This window comes from Mya arenaria, chromosome 3, assembly GCF_026914265.1.
Source record: "Mya arenaria isolate MELC-2E11 chromosome 3, ASM2691426v1".
NCBI classification, from domain to species: domain Eukaryota; kingdom Metazoa; phylum Mollusca; class Bivalvia; order Myida; family Myidae; genus Mya; species Mya arenaria.
The window spans coordinates 45,783,297-45,805,679 of NC_069124.1; the positions used below are offsets into that span (position 1 = coordinate 45,783,297).

General features: G+C 37.0%; 2 protein-coding genes across 2 annotated transcripts; both read right to left on the bottom strand.

Moving 5' to 3' along the window:
* Window positions 1-3,358: 3,358 nt before the first annotated feature.
* On the bottom strand, window positions 3,359-7,740 carry LOC128226062 (heat shock 70 kDa protein 12B-like). Its single transcript, XM_052935959.1, has 4 exons — window positions 7,675-7,740; window positions 7,075-7,296; window positions 5,883-6,021; window positions 3,359-4,371 (listed from the first exon to the last, which is right to left on the bottom strand). Exons 1-4 carry the CDS (start codon window positions 7,714-7,716, stop codon window positions 3,359-3,361), a joined length of 1,416 nt encoding a protein of 471 aa, XP_052791919.1. The 5' UTR covers window positions 7,717-7,740.
* A 3,841-nt stretch (window positions 7,741-11,581) lies between these two features.
* LOC128226592 (heat shock 70 kDa protein 12A-like) lies at window positions 11,582-20,806 on the bottom strand. Its single transcript, XM_052936544.1, has 6 exons — window positions 20,599-20,806; window positions 19,594-19,711; window positions 16,412-16,591; window positions 15,520-15,744; window positions 14,823-14,973; window positions 11,582-14,196 (listed from the first exon to the last, which is right to left on the bottom strand). The coding sequence occupies exons 2-6, from the start codon at window positions 19,693-19,695 to the stop codon at window positions 13,121-13,123; spliced, it is 1,734 nt and encodes a 577-aa protein (XP_052792504.1). The 5' UTR covers window positions 19,696-19,711; window positions 20,599-20,806; the 3' UTR covers window positions 11,582-13,120.
* Window positions 20,807-22,383: the final 1,577 nt, after the last annotated feature.

A 22,383-nucleotide genomic window follows, 5' to 3' on the forward strand; every position in this document is an offset into this window, starting at 1 on the left:
GTGTCCGATTAAAGTTACTTATGAGATAACCATACGTGCATATAAATAATCAAGTATCTACAGACCAACTCGGGAACACAGGGTTTTGTTTGCGTTATAAGCGTTAATCTTTTTCAGTAAATGGAAATATTACCTAATCGAAAAATAATATAAATACGGATATGGCACAAGTTTACAATATTTATTGTAGGTATTGCCAATTCAAAATTTAAATAAGTTTCTATGTTACAACCGAATTTATTCTTCAAAGCAGCCGAGTTCATTTTTAAAAATATCAAACAGATATATAAAGATAAAATACGTGTTTCTGTTTCTCTCCACAGAGACAGAGAGAGAGAGAGAGAGAGAGAGAGAGAGAGAGAGAGTCCAAGATGGATAACATAAAAAACCAATGAACAAAAAAAAGCTCGTGAAATATACAGTCGAACTTACTTATTTAGGAAATACGCTAAATTATTACATAATATTGTTAACAGGGTAGCGTATATATTTATATGTGTTTGTACATTTTTTAAAGGGATTACAAGAAACAATTTTGAGGAGATATCTCTAACATATTACAGCTGAGATTTGAAACTAATCTGGACGATTGAGATAGTACGCAATTTAAATTTGGAATATGTAGAAATAATAAATTAATTCAGGTACCTTTTTTAAAATGTTTTTGTACTTTTCAAGGCATCAATGTTTTTCTGTAAGACGGATTTATTTCCGCTTTTTTATTAGTGAACGCAAATATTGCTAAATGGTTAAGCGTTAAACTGTTTTTAACACAGAGGAGTCCGTTTACATATTGTTACATTATATGAATAATATCAGTTTACAATCAATGCAATGTTTAGTTTTGCTTTTATTTTAAACTTCCTTTAGTTTTATTCAATAATAAAAGATATCCAAATACGTGATGGTATTATTTATGCAAATATTCATGAAAATAGGTCATTGCGAAATAATCTTTCGTTTATTAACTATTGTCAAACTTTTATGACTGCCTCAACCAAAGTTCGAATGTAAAATAAACGTAGTTAAAACAATACCTGTATTTGTACATGTATCCATTGTGGAACAAAACTAGGCTGAGAATTGACAGTGTAACAGACATAGATCTACGTCAAAATTGTTCATAACTCTTGTAATGAAAACCCCATCAAAACGAAACTGATTTTATGACGCAGTAAAATCACGGTTCAAGTGTCCGTTTATAATTAGCTTATCAAAATGCTATACATGGAAATATATACAGATATACATTACCAACCACGCAAAAAACGCGTTGCCACCGCGGGAGAGATTGCGTCGTCGCGGAAAATCGCGGCGATATATTCCGCGGTAGCCAATGCGGTGGTGCGTGTTATCACCGTGATCATCTGCTGCTACTGCGTACGACTTCCGCATACATGCACGCAGCGTATCGCCGCGATGCGGCTTACTGCGATGTGTAGGTATTTTAACAGGTAAACGTGGTACAAATAGAAGATTGTACATGTAAATTGAACCGTGCTCGCAAAATGGTTTTCACTCGAATGTGAGGGTAAACAATCTCATCCCCCAAACTTGACAATTATGTCGCTGGAATATTGAGTGTTTGTTAAAGTATTTCTAATAAGTTAATTGACTCAATAATGTATTTATTCGCAATCACACAAGTTTAACGAGGGTATTTGAAATTTAGATTGTTTCGAACAATGTGACAATAGCGTCTGAATACTTTGTCAGTTGCAAAGCATAATTTTCAGGGCTCAAACTACGTTTTGGGTACGAACCAAGATTTGTAAATGTATCTGACTTATACGACGATAAGTGTATTGTATATATTAGTGACAATGTATCGGCTAGTGGGATTACTCGAAATTCTCGTGCACGGTCCTCTTACAACCGTAAGAAGACACTTTTTTTCAATAGCTCTGATGGGAGTTTAGTCGTATAATTATAAATGTAGGACGGGAACAAAGAAAAGGCCTTCAGAGAATTGACAGGTACCTATATTACCGTTAATTAACACTTCTCAACGCCGCGTATCGCGGTGACTCGACGTGGTGGAACGCGGAGTAAATTGTATGTATGAACGCGGTGGTCATTATGCTTCAATCGCGGCGTATAGTGAAAACTAGATTAAAAATATGTCGTCCGCGGTAAAGAAAAATAGCGGCGATGTGCGAAATGTGCAAAAAAAACGCGTTGTTGGTAGTGTACTAATCAATAAAGTCATACAGACAGACTCTGGAACCCAGGATTTCGATTCCATGAAATGCCATACTTTTTCTTTCGGCAAATGAAAAGTAAAGCAACAACACATATGACCTAATTGGAAAATAATCTAAACACTTCATGTGAGTCGCCGATCAATATGATTTGATAAATACCGCCATCCAATTGGTCCAGGATAATCAATCATTATTGGAAAAAAAAATGATATTTTAGTTGAAATGAATACGGAATAATTTGATTGTCGATTTAAGATATATTTTTCCTAAACATAAAATATAAAAAATACCAGTCAATTATGAAATGTGAAGTAGTAGGTAAGATATAAGTAAAGATAATGTCATTGTAGAATGTTCGGAATTGTGACATACTTGGAAGAAGGAAAACACAACAGCAGAAACCTAATTACAATAAAAAAAAATCTACATTTCAAGAATTAAAAGCACATAATTATTTTTCTACAACTATGTAAAATTATTTATGTACTTGCTGACATGTTTACCTGAACAATAATTGGTGTTCGAAATTTTGTCCAATGGGGAGCTTTTCAACTTTTCAAATAACCCGTACATATAATTGAGTGAATCTGCAGTCAACTGTAATTGATTTTAATCAGGTGAAGCGGTAGATTTAAACAGAGTCTGGGTCAGAAGACAAAATATAAGCTTGAGCACTAAGCTGATCAAACGCTAATTAGTATGCATTTATCAAAATCAAATGGTTGTACGATTTCGTCGCATTCCATCTTTTTGGTTTTTGGTAAATAGTAATAACCTTTAACCATTATCTTAATGTAACATAAGACCAGTAAAAATTGAACTTGTGTAAAGCTATAACACACAACAAATGGAACTTGGAAAATCATAGAGAAAGACGTTCTTTGCAGTATTGTATTCAGGCAAATAAAGTGTTTCATCCATTCAGGCATTTTGAGTCAGTTTAATTTGAAAACATTTTTAAAATCGTCATAACACGGATAATATTTGAAGTCCAACGTGTATACTGATCATTTTTTCAAACTCAATAAGCCTTTGTTATCGATACGTGAACGCTTTCTGTAAGGATGAAAGTAACAATCAACAACACAATCATGTTACAGTCCGTCTTTCGGCAGAACTTTGCAGTGTCGCGCCTCAAGGATTTTTTGAAGACGTCAGATAAAATCAAACATCTTTGTAATCACATCTCCAGTTTCCGGTTCCTTTATTCTTAGCATAACGGCATCTGTGTCAAACACGAGGGAAACTTCACATGCAGTGCAGCTATTGTGAACTTTCATTTCCAGTTTTCCTACGTTCTTGCAAGTGGGATCAGTAACGAGCGTTGGTGTTTTACTCGTCGACATGAAGAGTTCAAATGTCGCATATCCGCCTTTCTTATCCAACAATGGCCAATCATTGACAGTGACTACATGTCCATTTGTATACTCTTCTTCCTTTTCAATAAAGATATGAAATGTGTTTTTCCCGTCCGTTTTCCTCTTCAAGCCGTATGTAAATCTCGTCTTCCTGCTTGCAATTATGGTTGGTTCGTGGCCAAACAAAACGGCACCATTGAGAACAGCAAGTCCAGCTTCTGGGGGAAACACCAGCTTCTTCTTCACTTTAAGAAGGCGTTCTTTCATTTCAGCTTGAACTATCGCACATTCAGCAAAGCCGCCAACGACCAGCACATTTTTAACATCTGAAATCCTCGGATCTCCTTTAAATTTATCTTTGATTGCATCAATTGTCTTTGAAATGCAGTCAACAAACATCCGTTTGATAATCTCGGCGTCGATTTTGAGTTTATCCTTCGCAATAGAAACCTTGTCACCATAGTCAGATGCAATTAGACTTTTCAGGAACAATTCTCGTCCCTTACTCTTTGATAATTTCTTCTGAGTTATTTCAGTCAGCGAGACTGGCAAACGGATTCTGACTTTTCCATTTTCGGTAGGAGCAACCGAACGTTTTGTCATTTCGAATTCTCTCAGCAGATCGAATACGTCATGTAGGCATTCGTCATAAAACGTATTCATCGCCTCCCGTCCGAGACATCTAGTAAGTAGTTGGACGAAGTTGTTGTCCACTTCCTGTCCTCCCCATTTGCCCCCAAAATCCGCGCAAAGCTGTTTCAGCTGTCCGGTCCGCAACTTCTGATGGACTGTGATATCAGCCGTACCACCTAATTGAGGCAATTTTAATAAAATCTTCAATTATTCGCCTAAGTATCAGCGTGTCTTCACATAGATTAACACATCGAAAGGTATCATTTAAGTTGTATAAATAGCTCGATGGAAACTACAGGTAAAAGCCCATGACAAACTGCACTCTCACATATTGACCATTTTGACAACTTTTTTTTTTATACATTTTTGTTAATATTGGAATGAACCAATCTTTGCGTAAATATGTGAAAACCATTGATATAAGACTGGTGACCAAACATCAGATCGAAGTTTTTAACATTTACGTTCAAAAAGTTTTATGGCTAAAAGCGCTACTAACGCTTTGAGAAAAATGAGTTATTCGGCATGAAATGTCAATTTTCGAACGTAAATATGTAAAACCGCAATCTAATATTTTGTTAGCAGTCTTATATTACTGGTTTCCAGACCTTAATGCAAAAATTGGCTCATTGTAAGACAAAAAATAAAAAGTTGTCAAAAAGGTCCAATTGTTGGAGTGCAGCTTTAAGGTAAATGACCCATAAATATATGAATTTAGAATGACCCCATACTGTTTTGGTACCATTTTAAACGATTCTGTGTGTAGAAATTGAAAATTAAAAACATTTACCGAAAATAATTTGACAAGTAAAATAAAATATTCTTCAAAGATAGCAAAGTTGAATTTGTTATGTCTTTACGAAGGATTTGCATTCAGTCATTTATTTTACATATAAGTAATCAGGAAACAAATATCTTTCAAATGCCACCAAAATTGTATTGAGTCACCAGGCGACATTGTGATTAATGGAGCTATCCGAGAACTAGTCTATCTGGAGTCGGATACCTTAAACATTGGTTTGTTTAAATGCACTTTATGTTAACAGACACTCGTGCATGAAATTGCATATCAACACAGTCTTTTTCAAGATAGTTGAACATAACATTGGACCCCGGACGTATTCCATTGCATTTTAATTAATGCAATTTTGCTCAAGATTTTTCAACACAACATTGGACCCCGGACGTATTCCATTACATTTTAATTAATGCAATTTTGCTTAAGATTTTTCAACAAAACTTTGGACCCCGGACGTATTCCATTACCTTTTTAATTAATGCAGTCTTGCTCAAGATTTTTCAACAAAAGATTGGACCCCGGACGTATTCCATTACCTTTTTAATTGATGCAGTCTTACTCAAGATTTTTAAACAAAACATACGACCCGGACATATTCCATTACATTTTGAATTAATGCAGTGTTGCAAAAGATATTTCAACAAAACATTGGGCCCCGAAAATATTCCATTTACTTTGATATTTACACAGTGTTGCTCAAGATATTTCAACAAACCATTGGACCCCGAACATACTCTATTTGCTTTGATATTTACACAGTGTTGCAAAATATATTTCAACAAACCATTGGCTCCGGACATATTCCATTTACTTTTCATATTAAGATAGTGTTTCTTAAGATATTTCAACAGAACATCAGACCTGGCCATAGTGGTTATATCGTATTACCTCCCAAGTCCACGACCATGTATCGCGAGTTGTCCTGCGTAAAGGCGGATTTGTCCATGGCCACAGGGACCCTTTGGCACCAGACAGAAGCCGCCTCAGACTCCAGGGCCATAACCAACTGGTTTCTTGGTATGCCTGCCTGTAAATAAAGAAATTTATTTGTAGTTGTTGTTGTTGCTGTCATCGTTGTCGTTGCTGTTGCTGCTGTTGTAACATACTTTCGAGTATTGGACTTGTTTAAGCACATATAATCCTTTGCATTTATTTTTCGGTGTTACTAATTTATAAATGCTTATATTACGAATGTAATATTGCCTTTAAAGCCAATAACAGTGGAACGGTCCACTATAGGCGGATGTGCGTTCATAGTATAACATTCCGTTATAGACGGAAGTACGTTTATAGTACGTTAATGTACTTATTTGGTAATATGCGAATTGGCAAAGCCCGGGCTCGTGTGGATTGCGAATTTTCTGTATATACAAACCTGTGAACCCCTTTAGGGTTGAGCATGCTTTTCTCTGAAAGGATATGTTGCGTCTTTGACGTCGCACGCCCCAACACAGGAGCATGACCATGTTCTCAATGATAACCCCAACACTGGAGCATGGCAATGTCCTCAATGATAACCCCAACACTGGAGCATGGCAATGTCCTCAATGATAACCCCAACACTTGAGCATGGCAATGTCCTCAATGATAACCCCAACACTGGAGCATGGCGATGTTTTCAATGATAACCCGAACTATAGGACATGGCGATGTCCTCAATGATAACCCCAATACTGTAGCATGACCATGTTCTCAATGATAACCCCAACACTGGAGTATGGCAATGTCCTCAATGGTAACCCCAATACTGTAGCATGACCATGTTCTCAATGATAACCCCAACTCTTGAGCATGGCAATGTTCTCAATGATAACCCCAACATTGGAGCATGGCAATGTCCTCAATGATAACCCCAACATTGGAACATGGCGATGTTCTCAATGATAACCCCAACACTGTAGCATGACCATGTTCTAAATTCATATAGTTGTGTAGTTGCAAATATAACTTCAAGAGATTAGTTCCAAAATCGTCCGTGTCGCTCAAATTTAAACTGAAAGTTAAGCTTCCAATATTCGTTTGTAAAGTGTTAATATACTAAAATAAACAAATGATCTTTTATCAATGATCTTTTCCTCACCTCGACAGCCGCTTCCCTCATGAACATACGAGCTCGGTCGTCCCAGATAGCCGGAACAGTAACGACAAACGTGATGTCTTGTTCAGTGATACAAAGCCGCTCCAAGTTCAAGTTGTCCAATGCGTGGTCTTTTAGGTATTTCAAGGAAAGTGAAAATATCTTTAACGCAGGCATTTCCTTTTTCTTCGTTAAATCTTGGACAGTGGTCTTTTCGTCAAGTTTCTTGAAAGGAAAAACAAATAATTTGGTTGTCCGGTTAATGCAATGGTTAGCGCACTCACTTCTCACTTTGGCGACATTGGTTCGATTCCCGGCCTGGGAGCATGTGATTTTTTGTTTTTGGTCACCAAGCCGGACAAGTTGGTTTCATCCGGGTACTCTCAATTTCCCCAACAACAATACCACACTCTAACGTAAAATCGTGCCAACGAGAGTGATTAATATAATGTTGTTATAACTTGTTTCACAATCGTTGTAAAATATATAAGTTTAAACTAAGGCACAAATAAGACTATGGAGCTATTGTAAACCTGTATATATCTTCAGAGCCATAACCTGTATAATTTTATATTTGAAATATCTGTGGTATATTAATCGTACTGTGTTTTGGTAAAGGATCATTTTAAACTTCCGGAAGAGCATCCAGCCTTCGTCGCTTTCGTCCAATAACAGGTCAGCGTAGCGTTCCTCCGCTTCGTAGCCGAAACTGTCAAATTCTTTGCTTTGGTTTAACAACAGAACGGTGGGAGTTTTCAGGGAAGTCAAATGTTTGGCCCATCTCTAAGAGAAAAATGTTATTACCATGAACATGATATGATTACGGTGTTATAGAGGTGAAAGTGTGAATTTTCTTTATCTTGTGACCATAACTTAGTTTTCTCCCACCTCAGATAAGTAGAACCAAAAATTTAACTATGCTAGAAATTCTTTTCTCCCACCTCAGATAAGTAGATCCAAAAATTCAACCATGCTAGAATATAAGTATCTTGCATGGCCGCATAGTATTGTTTTTGCTGGAACTCTTTTGTGCGTAGTGAAAATAAATGCGTATGGTTATGTGATAATTCGTGGTTGTCATGGATATGCGCGAAGTAATTCAGATTATGTTAAAAGTGAAATAGGTCTTTAAATAGTTTTCACGCATCTTCAAGAAATAATGCTTCACTCTCCTCAAAACTATGTAAAGAACAATTTGACTATTAACATAATCATAATCTAAATCACTGCGCGCATGTCCATGACAACCACGAATTATCACATATCCATCCGCATTTATTTTGACTACGCTCAAAAGAATTCCAGCAAAAAATACATTTTTTACTTAATACTTAGTTTTGTTTAACTGAGGTGGGAGAAAAAGCATCTTCCATGGCCGAGAGTTTAAACCTCGTTTCCCCAAAACACCCTACGCTCGGGTCGGGATCTATCTTACACTCTCGGCCATGGAAGATACTTATAATCTCGTGACCACGGCATGGTTATATCGTCGTCACGCCTCTATATCTCGATCCCTCGACTACGTAAGTCGTGCTCACGGATTGCTGATAAAAAATCAGATTGTAGTTTTTCATATTTCCGTTCGAAAATTAACAGCTTCAAACCAATGATAAAAGATCGCTGACAAAAAATCAAATCGTAGTTTTTCATATTTCCGTTCGAAAATTAATGTTTTATGGCTCAAACCGTTAATAACGGTTTAAGAAAAATGCATAAAACACCAATTTTTGAACTTAAATATGAAAATCTGCGATCTAATTTTTTGCCAGCAGGCTTATATTACTGTTTTCCATGGATTTTCGCAAAAATTGGCTCGTTCCAAGACAAAAAATAAAAGAGTTGCCAAAACGTTCAATCCTGAGAGTGCAGCTTTACACTTGGGAATCTTTATTATGTATGCAATAATACACTTCACTGGCAACCAATTTTAACATAATGATATAAAATACACGTTAAAACGCTTGAATTTATAAATAGTGTCACTTAAAACTCTACGAACTACTTCTACCGGCATACATCTGAGATTGTTTTCAATGTAAAATGGCCGAGGTGTTCCGGACGAATCCAATATTGTCACAGTTCATGGTAACATGATCATGTTTTTCGTTAAAGTTGACGTATATTGGTACTATTAAATCGAACAGCTCACCCAAAAATTTGACAACATCTTGTCTGGTTTATCTTTGAATTAGTCATCAAGTTTTACTACGCGAACTAATTGCAGCGGACTTAAACGTACCGCATTTTGATTATGTAAAGTGTCCAATTACATCTGAGGTTGTTTTCGATAAAACTGGCTGAGGAGTTCCGAATGATTGTCACAGTTCTGTTTTTCGTTAAAGTTGACGTATATTGGAACATTTAAATCGAACAGCTCACTCCAAAATTTGACAAAATCATAATAAGAACAGACCTGATTTGTGGATATCTTGTCTGGTTTATCTTTGAATGAATACGCATAGCCACTGTAAGTCGTCCCGAAGTCGATGGCTAAAGACAGTATTGACATCGTCTTGGAGTCTATGAAAACTCTGGCGAAATTTGAAAATGTAGCAAAACACAAAGAAATACAATCTACATATAATAACGCAGCAGCGAACCCGTATTTTGTTAGTTTTATGGTCGCGATCTCTCTCGGCCATGGAAGATACTTATAATCTAGCAAAAAGGCAAACTTTCACCGCATAAAAACCCCAATTAAAACACATAATAGTACAATAGTGGTTGATAAAGTTTCATCAAGATCGGACTTAGTATTTTGTGTCCACTCAACCAAGCTTTGAACTAGACTTTTAGAGACGTAAATACTGACAAAGATTTATCGGTTTTAATGTGAACCAAACCAATTGATCTTTCTGCGAAAACGTTTGAAATGACGTTCGGCCCAACTAAAATATCCATCACCATCAACGTTTTTGTTGAAATATTAGAACTCTATTTTTTAGCTTTATTATAAATGGTTAGGTTAATCCTTTTGATGTGGCTAAAAGGCACAGTTGCGCTCCATATAAGCAATTTCTGCTTTTTGCGTTGAGCGTCGCCGCATAAACGTGGTCGCCCTGTTTATGCGTTAAAAAATCACCGCATAAACGAAAAAACGCGTTTATGCGGCGATACTGTTATGCGGCGTTACAAGGCGCAGTGCGTCGACTTCAACTTTCAACAGAGCCCACAGTGCTAACAAGCAGAAAGAAAGATGAGACTTTTTCACGTCGCAACAATGAGCAGGTAATGTAACACCTTAAGTTTGGAATGATATGCAAACACAGTTGCGACTATTATAAATAAAATAAATTATTAATATCAGATACTATTGCTACTTAAAAATACGATTTTTCTGTAATATATTTGCTGACACAGATAATATGGTTTCCGCTTGATATTGCGGACGCGGACGTCCGATTCGGAGAGCGGACGCAAGCAATGTGTATGTGGTATACCGGCCTTATTTTCAATATTTTAGCAGATGCCGTCCCGTATGTCCGCCGCACCTCTGAATAAGATGGAGGTTCACCTGTATAGTTAGAGATGTACCTCTATTTAGATTCTCCCGTTGACTTTTAGCGACATTTGACCAAAAAGGTACATTATAGTGTGTGGAAAGTTTTGCAAAACTGTTTTGTGCACTCCAACAGGTAAAAAAAAGTCAAAGTCGCAAAGAATCGAATGCAGTTACTATGCAACTAAAAAACCCAATGGTGGTATGAACAAACTTATTACCAATATCAAACTATAGATTGTTTTATAAAGCACTTATCAACCACGTTTTGTTGTCGTATTTGAAAAATGATAAATAATTGACATGAATTTTGTTATTTTAACTGGAGACGAACCAACAGTGACCTTGAAGTTTGTCCTTGTCACCGCAATATTGAACAAAACTGAGCTACTGCTTAAGATCAGTGATTTCAAAATCAATAGAGGTCATATACTCATCATGGCCAACTCGCATTCGAATTATGAAATTCTTGGGCCCAAGCGTTCTTTTGTTGAAATATTGAGTGAAACTGTTGTTTTTTCTTCACCCCACCTTGACCTTTAACCTACTGATCTCCAAATCAATCGGGGTCATCTACTAATCATGACCAACTGGCATGACCATGTATAAAGTTCCTGGGTGAAGCGTTCACCGCTAACGTATTGTTTTTCACCTGATGTTCACCGTGACCTTGACCTCAATATGCTGGTTTCAAAATCAATATGTTAATCATGACCAAATAGTATATCAAGTATATCAAGTATGAAGTACCTTAACCCAGAGAATTTTCAGTTATTGAGCGGAAATCTTCTTTTTTTCACCTCAAGGTCACCGCGACCTATACCTTTGACCTACTAATCTAAAAACCAATAAAGGGCTTTTTACTTGTTATACCAAGTATGAAGTTTCTGGGAGCAAACGTTCTATAGTTATTGAGCGGTAATGAAGCGTGACAAACGGGCGGACGGACATGGCAAAAACAATAGTCTCTTCATGAATGGAGAAGACATAATAACAAACGTAACAATGATGTTAATTCAATTATTTTATTAAATAAATGTATATCTTTGATTGTCTTCTTCAATCAGTATGAATTAATTCACAGAATTTAACAACACAATAAAATTGATTCTGACTGTACTGGTTCAGGTAAGAATAATATATAACATTTTACGGGTTAAGATGTAGTCTTATTTGAAATATTACAAGTTTCACAGCTGTGACGGTAGAAGGTTTAGATAGATAAAAATATTAGTAATACTTTGGCGTTTTTTTACTGGGGAATTTGTGACCAGGTAGCTATAAACCAAAAACCCCATTTATAAAAGCTAATATTTCTAGTCTGTTCACGAATCATGTGTGTGTTTTTTGTTCTGATTATTGAAGCCAAAGGAGTTTGACAGATTAATAATACATTAATGTTAATGCATTTCTTTTGTGCATACAGCCCAACCTCGTTGACTCGAACTCCCATGGACCGGCGAAAATACCTCGAGCCTCGAAATATTCGAGCCAAACGGGAATCCTTACCTTCAGTATATATCGGTTCTTAACATCCACTTCGAGCCAACGAGGAATTCGAGCCAAGCGATTTCGAGCCGACGGGGTTCAACTGTATATCTAGACTATCTACCTTCAAACTTGATTAAATGTGAACATGCAGGCTCAAGAACACACACAATAAAAGAAAGGTTTGTCGTTTTAAAAAAAAATATGCACAATTTTGAGTGTTAACATATCAATTACTATAACTGACAATTATCAACTGTCCATGTATAATAATAGAAAACCTCAATCCTGAAACGTTGGTTCGGTTTTTAAAGAATCATGTCCAAGGATTAGAATGTTTAAACTATTTTTATATCCAGTAACAAATGTATATCCATTTTGAGGTACATTTTTGCTAGCTTAAATGCAAATGCCAGGCACAATTAAAAATTTTTTTTATAACTTTACAATAGTTTAAAATTGATAGCTCTCAATCTTGATTTCCATATCAATCCGAGACGTCCGTATTCGCTAACGTATTCAGTCTGATTTTCAGACTCAGGCTCAGAAGACTGAATGTTTCAAAATATCTATAACATAAATAATTTTGACCAAATATGTGAGCCTTTTTTAGAACAGATAACTTTTAACACAGACACCATTTTGTACAACTTTGTTCTTAAAATATTTTTTGACAACAAAATTAAAATGCTGTTTTTCGGAGTCTGAAATTCATACTCTGGATGTTAGAACAGAACAGAAAATTTATTGTTAACTTGAACATATAAAGCTCATCGTTATTACGATAACATAAATACATGGCATGGCAGTACGAAGAAGAATAATGAGAATAAGGTCCCTGAACTTTAGCATAAATGAAAATAACAAAGTCGAACCCCGTTGGCTCGAACTCACAGGGACCAACGAAAATACCTCGAGCCTCAAAAACCTCGAGCTAAGCAGAAATGCTTAACTTCAGTATATTAAAATCGGTACTTTAAATCTAGTTCGAGCAAATGAAGATTTCGAGCCAAACGAGTTCGATCCAACGGGCTTCGACTGTAAAACAGTTTTGCTCGGATTTTACATAAAACTAAAGAACTTTGCAAATGATTTCCCTGTGTGCAAATGTTTCACTTTCAGCATAATTTCGGTGTCCCCAAATATGAGGGAAGTTTCGTAGGCAGTGTTTGCATCCTCGGGCATTCTCACCTCCAGTTTCCCGAGCGCGTAGCACGAGGGGTCCGTCACATACGTCGCCGAGTCTGTAGTAGAGAGGTACATTTCAAATGTAACATATCCACCCGGGTTTTGATTGTCTTTGGGTTTGTGTTTTTTTGTGATTACTTGTCCCGTTTCGACCTCGTCCCCCTTGAACACGTAGATTTGAAACAGGTTAGAACAAAATGCCACTCCGTTTTTCACAACCTTGTACTTGTGTTTGTGTTTTGTTTCGTCGAATTCTTCGGTCGTTTTAAGGCCGTAGGTAAACCTAGCGACACGGCTTGCAATAATCTGCGGGTTGTGGCCGTATAACACTGCTCCCTTGAGCACGGCCAGACCAGCTTCCGGTGGAAATATGATCTTTTTCCCGCGGAGTCGTTGCCTCATGGAATGCTGCACAAGCGCGCATTCTGAGAAACCGCCTACGACTAGAATATTTTCGAGTCTACCTACTTCCGGTTTTTCAAGAATCTCGCCGATTTTACTGATCAATGAGTCAATGGAATGGTCGAACATGTGTCTCATGAATCCAGCGTTCACCCGTAACTTATCACCCTTGACTGAAAAATTATCCCCGTACTGTGAATTCCTAATCGTGGTTAAAAATTGGTTCCGCAATTGGGTTTTCGGCATTTCTTCGTCAAAGCTCTTCCGCAGTTCATGCAAAGACGCGGGAAGCCGAACTCGCACCATTCCCGTTGTTTCTGGTGTTAAAGTTCGCTTCGTTGTTTCAAACTCTCTTATTAAATCGAAAACGTCTTGCAAGCATTCCCTGTGAAACTTTTTCATGGTTTCCTCGCCCAAGCACTGCGCCAGCATGGCGATAAAGCGTTTGTCGACCTGCGTCCCTCCCCATGAGCCACCGCTTGCAGAATCAAGCTCCCGGAGCTTCCCGTTGGCAAGCTTTTGGTGGACAGTGATGTCCGCTGTTCCTCCTGGAAACAATTTAAAGTTTTTTTTTTGAAAAAGTATAGTATGGACAGACGTTATCAATAAACACATCGCGACAACCACTTGATTTATACCTTGGGCTTCTAACTGTTGGTTTCAAACAGTTCCAGAATAAATAAAATGCTGTTCAGTTAGCGCTTTCCGTGTTCGAGTCCCAGCCTGGGCGCGTATGATCTTGTTTTGTGGTCACCAAGCCAGTGAGTTTCCTCCCGATACTCTGGTTTTCCCCACAATACAATACCACACACTCGCGTAAAATATTACCAGCAAGAATGATAAATATGTTTGTGTTATAACTTGTTTCACAATTGTTGTAAAACAAATTAGTTTCAAAAAAATATACTTTATAATGTTATCGTTCAGGGACGTGTCAATTCCACGCTTAAAATGGTCCGGTTCTTGATAAATAACCTTATAATAACAGCAAAAACTCGCTATATCGAATTTGTTTGGACACCGGGAAATACTTCGAGATAACCAAACTATTTTTAAAAAAACTCGATAATTTCCTGGCTACAGAGTTCGACATAACAAGATTCGACTTTATTAATAAGGGAGGGCAATAGCGCAGTCATTGGTATATTAAAGTGTAAGAGTTTATGAAACTAACCTCCCAGATCGACGACCATGTACTTGGAGTCTACATTTGTGAGGGCGTATCTGTCGTCCTCGGCGGGTATGACGAGGGGGACAGTCTGGCACCACACCGAGGCCGCCTCCGACTCTAGGGCCATACCCAGCTGCGCACGCGGAATCCCCGCCTGAAAACAGCGAAACAGAGATTTGTTGGTATTACCATTTTTTACTGGCACGGTAAAGCGAAAAAAGAGCGCCGCGAAGTGTAGCATAATTCGCACAAGGAAATACCTATGAGTAGCAGGGGCGGTTCCAGGATTCGACATTAGAGGAAGCATAACTTAGGGGTGTAACCTTTTGACTTGCACCCCTCCCTCAGAACCGAAATTTATTTAAAATTGATGGTGTGTGTGTGTGGGGGTGCTTTAGTATAAAATGGTGCATTTTGGGCGTAATTTATTACTTTTTTTTTCTCCTATATCGAAATAAAAAGTAAACTTGGAAGATTTTAAGGGTGGGGGATGCCGGGTGCACCCCCTCCCCTTACCATGGATCCGCTAGTGAGTAGATATTGGGTCACTAAAGCGATATTGCCCGAGATTTAATGAATTATAGCATTGCAAAAAATTTTGGTTAAGAACAGATGAGCATTTGTCAAGTTAGAGTGTAAACATAAATGAAATATTTTTCAAAAACTGTTACAATTCAACCTAAACGGCTAACAAACGAACCTCCACAGCAGCCTCCCTCATAAACAGGCGGGCCTTGTCGTCCCAGATAGCGGGAACCGTGAGCACGAACTTGACGTCACTCTCCTTCACGCGCGTTTCCGGGCACCTGTTCAGTGACTTTAGGGCGTGGTCTTTGAGGTACTTGATTGACATGGCGAATACAGTAATGGCGGGCAGTTTGACCACGCCCGCGAGGTCGGTGACCTCTGTAGCCAGAGACAAATCCTGCAGAAAGAAAATAATAAACATGAAAGTTTCATACGAATCGTGAAACGAGATGCTTGTTTAAAGCTGCGCTCTCACTGATTTACCGTTTTGACAACTTCTTTTTCTTTTGTCTTGGAATGGGCAAACTTTTTTCGTGAAAGTCTGGAAACCAGTGATATAAAAGTGCTGACAAAAAATCAAAACGCAGTTTTAAATACTTCCGTACGAAAATTGATGTTTTATGCCGATATTCCATTTTTTCTTAAAAAGTTAGAAACGTTTTTAGCCATAAATATCAATTTTCGAACGTAAATATTAAAAACTGCGATATTTTGTCACCAGACTTATATCACTGGTTTCCAGATATTTACGCAAGGATTGGTTGATTCCAAGACAAACTATACTGTTTTTGTCAAAACGGTCAACCTGTGAGAGTGCAGCTTTAAGTATTTCAATTTTACATATCAAGCGTACAACAGCCATCCTTGTATTTTACGGTGTCATGCAGGTATGGGCATTCAAGCAGTTAATCATCCCCACCTTGAATACAATTTATGAGTGTACTTTTTTGAAACGAAAACAAAATAACGCGAAATAGATATCCCGAAATTGCGTTACTGTTAATAAAACAAGATGTGCGCATATCATTTTTCAGAAGCAAGCGCATTAACATTCAAGTGCAGACCTCTGTGTGGTAGAGAGACATCTTGAAGCGGCGGAGGAGCGCCCATCCGTCCGCCTCACAGTCTTCCAAGAGTTCCGCGTACTTCTCCTCCGCCTCGTAACCAAACGCCTGGAACTTCCGGTCCTCGTCCACGAGTAGTACCGTCGGCGTCTTCAGTGACACGAGCTTCTGTGACCAGCTCTGTATTGGGAACATTCATAAAATTATGATGTGTTTTCTATCATAACAATTATATAATGGTTGCTATTGTGGGTTACCCCCGCTCCTTGGTTTTACGGTGTGTTCGTTATAATGGGTCGATTGTTCAGAACATTGTTAAAGTTAACAACGTTGTTAACTTCATCGTTGTTAACTTTCAAATCGTTCCAGCTCTGGACGTTCACAAAGGATACACTTATGATCTCCTGTATTTCTAACATAGTTTTTTCCGCGACACTTGTGTATATGCAAATATGTGGGCATATCATCAAGTTTCTTACATTTAAAAGTTAACTAATGTCGTTAATCTGTTAACTTTAACAAAGTTCTGAACAATCTGCCTATTGAATGTCTTTAGTATATTCATCTTCCTTCTTTGCGACCACAATTATGCAAACAAATAGACTGGTACCCTACGTAACTTTTCCTACAAAAATCTACCAGTCTAGTAAACAAGCATAATTAGATGACCGATAAACAGGATCAATGCACGTTTATACCCGTACTGTTTATGAAAAGTAAATATTTGTCATGCATGTAAGTTATTGTCGGACCTAAGCATTATGTTAGTGATAAATTAGATACAACAAACAAAGCTATGGAAGCGTATATCGTATATACAAATGATGTGATCATGTAGTTTTGTCGACTCGTTTTATATCGACGAGTTATAAAATCACAAATTGCCAAAGTTATGTCGACTGGTCCACTTCTTTATTTAGTGGATGACACTATCTATAAATTATTGACAAATAGCTGAACATGCTTTGTGACTCCATTGTTGAAGTCGACATATCAGGGTGTTTACACAACTTCTGTCAACATGTCCAGTGTGAACAGGTCGACATAATGTTGTTAGCAGGTGGTGTTATAACTCATCCAGTCGACATAAAGGTCGACAAGACTATCATCAGTATATACGATATACGCTTTCATACTACATGATCATGCTATACGCTTCCATACAACATGATCACATCATCATTATATACGATATACGCTTCCATACTATGTGATCGCGTTACCGGTAAATACGATATACGCTTCCATACTACATAATCACATCATCAGTGTACATATAAAACAAAAACAAGGTCATAAAAGATAAAGCCAAATGTTTGTTCTTCATTGTAAACCTAAATATAAATTAGAAAGAAAGGCGAACAAGTATACAAAACACTTTCAAATATCTATGACTCAACTACATTAATTAAGAAAACCATCATGCAGAACCCTGACCACAATCGATGGGATGGACCTTAAATATGACTCCTAAAATACTTTCTAGTGAGGCCAGACCATTGATATTGACATCCATAAACAGGATTTTAGCTTATTTTGTGAGTAGTTAACTCCATATTATGTTTGTATTCGTTGAAATGGTTTTACGTGTGGAAAAAAGAATAAACGCATTTTCATTCGGAACTCCTCGGCCATTTTCCATCAAAAACAACCTCTTACGTTTATCTTTATACCTTAGTTACTACTAATTGAATGCTAGTGAAGTGTATTGTTGCAAACATCATCAAGATTCCCAAGAGTTAAGACATTAAGTTTAACTGCTAAATTGAAATTACTACGCGATCTACTTGCAGCGTAGTTTAACTGTATAGATTTCTGACATTGTAAACCGTCCATATACATCCGATCATTGTTTTCGATGAAAAATGGCCCACGAGTTCCAAATGACGCATTTTATGGCTTTGAAAGGTGGCAATAAAGGTGATTTCACGTCATTTTTCAGTTTATTATAAACAACAAAATTTAATATACAAACTGTAATATCTGTATTTATAATAATAACAATCAGCAATCAATTAGTAATCTTGCAACTCCAGACAAACTCATCCTACTTTGTATTAGTATTATTAAGCTCTTATTGACACTGTTCTCCAATGTTATATGTCCTTATATTGTCATGTATGTATGACCTGAGTGTACTAAAGATGTTTGTATTGTATTGTATTGTTTTGTATTGCGTCGCATTGTATTGTATTGTATTGTATTGTATTGCGTTGCGTTGCGTTGGGTTGTTTTGTGTTGCGTTGCGTTGTTTTGTATTGTGTTGCGTTGCGTTGTTTTGTGTTGCGTTGCGTTGGGTTGTTTTGTGTTGCGTTGCGTTGTTTTGTATTGTGTTGCGTTGCGTTGTATTGTGTTGCGTTGCGTTGCGTTGCGTTGCATTGCGTTGTATTCATATTGCGTTGCGTTGCGTTGTTTTGTATTGTGTTGCGTTGCGTTGCGTTGTATTCGTATTGCGTTGCGTTGCGTTGTTTTGTGTTGCGTTGCGTAACGTTGTTTTGTATTGTGTTGCGTTGCGTTGTATTCGTATTGCGTTGCGTTGCGTTGTTTTGTGTTGCGTTGCGTAACGTTGTTTTGTATTGTGTTGCGTTGCGTTTCGTTGCGTTGTTTTGCGTTTCGTTGCGTTATTTTGCGTTGCGTTGCGTTGTTTTGTGTTGTGTTGCGTTGTTTTGTATTGCGTTGCGTTGCGTTGTTTTGTACTGTATTGCATTGCGTTGTGTGCGTTTCGTTGCGATGTTTTGTGTTGCGTTGCGTTGAGTTTCGTTGCGTTGCGTTGCGTTGCGTTGAATTACATTATATTGCATTGCATTGCATTGTATTGATACCAAAATTACAATGGGGCACCACACATCAAAATTGAACATTATTGTATTATGGAGTCATCAGAGAGCTGGCTTATTAATTTTTGTAGGGATCATATTCATAAAGCTTCTTTTAATAATGAATGTTTTCAACTTATTTTTTTTTTTCGATTTTTTTAACAACATTCTTTTTTAATTCGCTCCATTTTTAATCAAATATATTCATATAATTTTATGATTTTAACCTTTTCCTTGATGTTTTCATGCTTTTTTGTACGTATTTTTTTTTTGTTTCTTTGAATTAAACTTAGAATAAACATTTCAACAACAGATCTTCAAGATCGTAGTGTTGGTGCAAGTCTTTGTCAGTAGTAAGTAGTATACCTGGTTTGTCTGAATTCTGAGGGGGTCAGACCGGAAGGAGAAGGCATAGCCGCTGTATGTCGTCCCGAAGTCGATGGCCAACACAAGCAGGCTCTCGTCCATTATGTTCTTGTAGTGTCTTAATATACAAGAACATGTTATTATATACGTATTGCATTGAAGTGTTTATGATCTCCATACAATATAAGTATTAGTGCCTTAATCTACGATTAAAATTTTGATCGACCATATTCGAAACACAAATGCATTTAATACTGCAACTCTCATTTGAAGAAAACGTCTGTTCTGTTCTGTTGTGTTCTGTTCTGTTCCTTATGAATGCGCTTAAAGGGACGTAATAGGTAGATGCAATTGTTTTTTTTATGATTTCTGTACGGATCAAGACAAATAAGCAATACTTGGCGTGTTATTTAAACTGGTGGACACGAAGCTATAAAATAGTATAAAAAAACACTTTCAACAGGGGCGGTTCCAGGAGTTGACGTTAGATGGGGCGTAATTAAGGGAGCGTATCCTTTTGACTAGCGCCTCTCCCGCAGAACCGACATTTATTTGGTTTAGAATATTTTTAGGGGAGTTGGGGGAATTTCCCCAATGACTTTCAACAATTTATAATCCGAAATGGTGCACTTTTAGCGTATTTTATTATTGTTTTCTTCTTCATTGAAATTAAAGTAAACTTGGACTGTTTTAGGGGGTTCGCGTGACGATTGCGCCCCCCTCTGGATCCGATAGTGATTAACGCTTATATCTTTATATCTGTGATAATGCATTGTTATTAAACAACACCTTTGCATCGACCTACAATTCACCCCTTAAGCGGCGGTCAGTTACCTCCAGGGATTTATTAAGTAAGGAATTAATTCGTCTTACTGTACATTAATATAAAAGCAAAATGAAGCTTACGAATACGACAATCTATAAATTATACGAGAAAATCTTATTTCAAACTTGCAAAAGAAAAACAAATGCAAATAAAATCTAAAATTAAGATCTAGGACATACCTGAAATGTGATGAAGTGAATACGATATTTTATCCAGTTGACTTAAGTAAGCAAGTATACTATCACACAAATGGAACATTCAAACTGTGTTTCGTACAAAATATTGCTTTAAATTCGTTTATTTATCATCCCTAGCGAGATGCATATATTTATACTTTGTTATTTGTCACGTGTTTTACATTTTCTTTTAAGTCAATCCTTTAAGAATCGGATTTTTTTGAACACCAGGAATTAAGATAGATTGGTTCCGTGATTTCTTGATGCCGCCTTTGAAGTTCATAGCCTTAAGAGGGGAACCATCTGTGGATTACATGCTGTATAGCTTTAAACTTCATACGTGAATAAATGTTTACAAATACCCTTTACAGGTAAAAATAGCAGGCTATATCAGTCTATCAATAGATTTTGAAATAGGTACGTTATAAATCGTCATTGAGGTTATAGACTAAAATTCCCCTATCGGAAATGAATAATGACTTATCTTGGAGTAGGATATGTTTTGTTATTGAACCGATTTATTTTTTGTCGTATGTATAGAAAATTTCCATGGCAAGATTTATCTGCAAAAATAATACAATATCTAAATTGGCGCTAGTGTAAAAGAATTCCATACACTGAAAACGTATTTATGCTTGCATTGTGGAAATTTGAGGAAGTATTTTAAAGCTGCACTCTTACAGATTAACCGTTTTGACAACTAATTTATTTTTTGTCTTGGAATTATCCAATTTTTTTAGTAAATGCCTGGAAAACATAGATCTATACAAGACTGATGGCAAAGGAACAGGTCGCAGTTTTTCATATGTAGATTCGAGAATTGATGTTTTATGGCTGAAAGCGTTACTAACGCTTTAAGAAAATAAGAGCTGTCGTAAGAACGCGCGCGCTCGACTTCGCCGCTTTGTCTCAGAAGTGAATACAATCATAACGTAATATCATCGATGAATACATGCCTGTCAAAGGCAATAATAAAAAAAAAGTCAACGAGAACCGCGATGTGACAAAACCGGGTTTTTAATGATTGGCAGAAGAGATACAGTTTCAACTGCTTTCTTCTATTTTGTAACTGTGAGTGACCTTGATCCTAGGGGCCCCAAACACAATCCCATAGAAGTCCTCCATAAACTCTTCTTTACATACCACGTTTGGTCACAGTATGTCAACCATAATTAAAGTTATTCAGTACCAAACGGTATTCTATTTTTAGTAACACTGACCTTGACTAAGGGGTCAAAAGACAATCCAACGAAAGGTCTCCATAAACTCGTTCTATATAGCAAGTTAAGTCACACTATGTCAACCCTTACAAAAGTTATTCAGTACTTATATTTTTTTCTCTATTTAAGCAACAGTGACCTTGACCATAACTCTGGAGGCCCAAAACAATCTCCTGAAGAGACTCAATAGACTTCATATATACCAAGTTTGATAGAATATGTCGACCCTTCTTAAGTTATTCAAAACCTATAGTAACTTTTACCTTGATCCCAAGGACCTCAAGAGCAATCCTATAAAAGCTCTCCATAAATAAATCTATATACAAACATTGGTCAAAATATGTCAAACGTGACTTTGATGATGCCCTCCCACCAGCTCGCTGGAACAATGACGCAAGTCATTCTCATAACTAGTTTTCCCTTGTGAAAACCAAGCATATAAAAATGTGCCTGTCAAAAGAAATGAAAAGAAAAAACCCCAAATCAATCAAGGGCCATAATTTGTAATAAGTGTTAAAATGGAGTTATGTAACCTTCTTGTAAGACGGTCGTCAATAATTGTGCGAGG

Excerpts from the sequence above, each read along its gene's own strand:
- LOC128226592 (XM_052936544.1), bottom strand. The coding sequence starts at position 19,695 with ATGGACGAGAGCCTGCTTGTGTTGGCCATCGACTTCGGGACGACATAC. Across the intron at positions 16,592-19,593 it reads TCAGAATTCAGACAAACCAG|AGCTGGTCACAGAAGCTCGT; the intron begins GTATACTACTTA and ends TTCCCAATACAG. Across the intron at positions 14,197-14,822 it reads CATGGTCGTCGATCTGGGAG|GAGGAACAGCGGACATCACT; the intron begins GTTAGTTTCATA and ends AATTGTTTCCAG.
- LOC128226062 (XM_052935959.1), bottom strand. The coding sequence starts at position 7,716 with ATGCTCTTCCGGAAGTTTAAAATGATCCTTTACCAAAACACA. Across the intron at positions 6,022-7,074 it reads TGAGGGAAGCGGCTGTCGAG|GCAGGCATACCAAGAAACCA; the intron begins GTGAGGAAAAGA and ends CTTTATTTACAG. Across the intron at positions 4,372-5,882 it reads CATGGTCGTGGACTTGGGAG|GTGGTACGGCTGATATCACA; the intron begins GTAATACGATAT and ends TGCCTCAATTAG.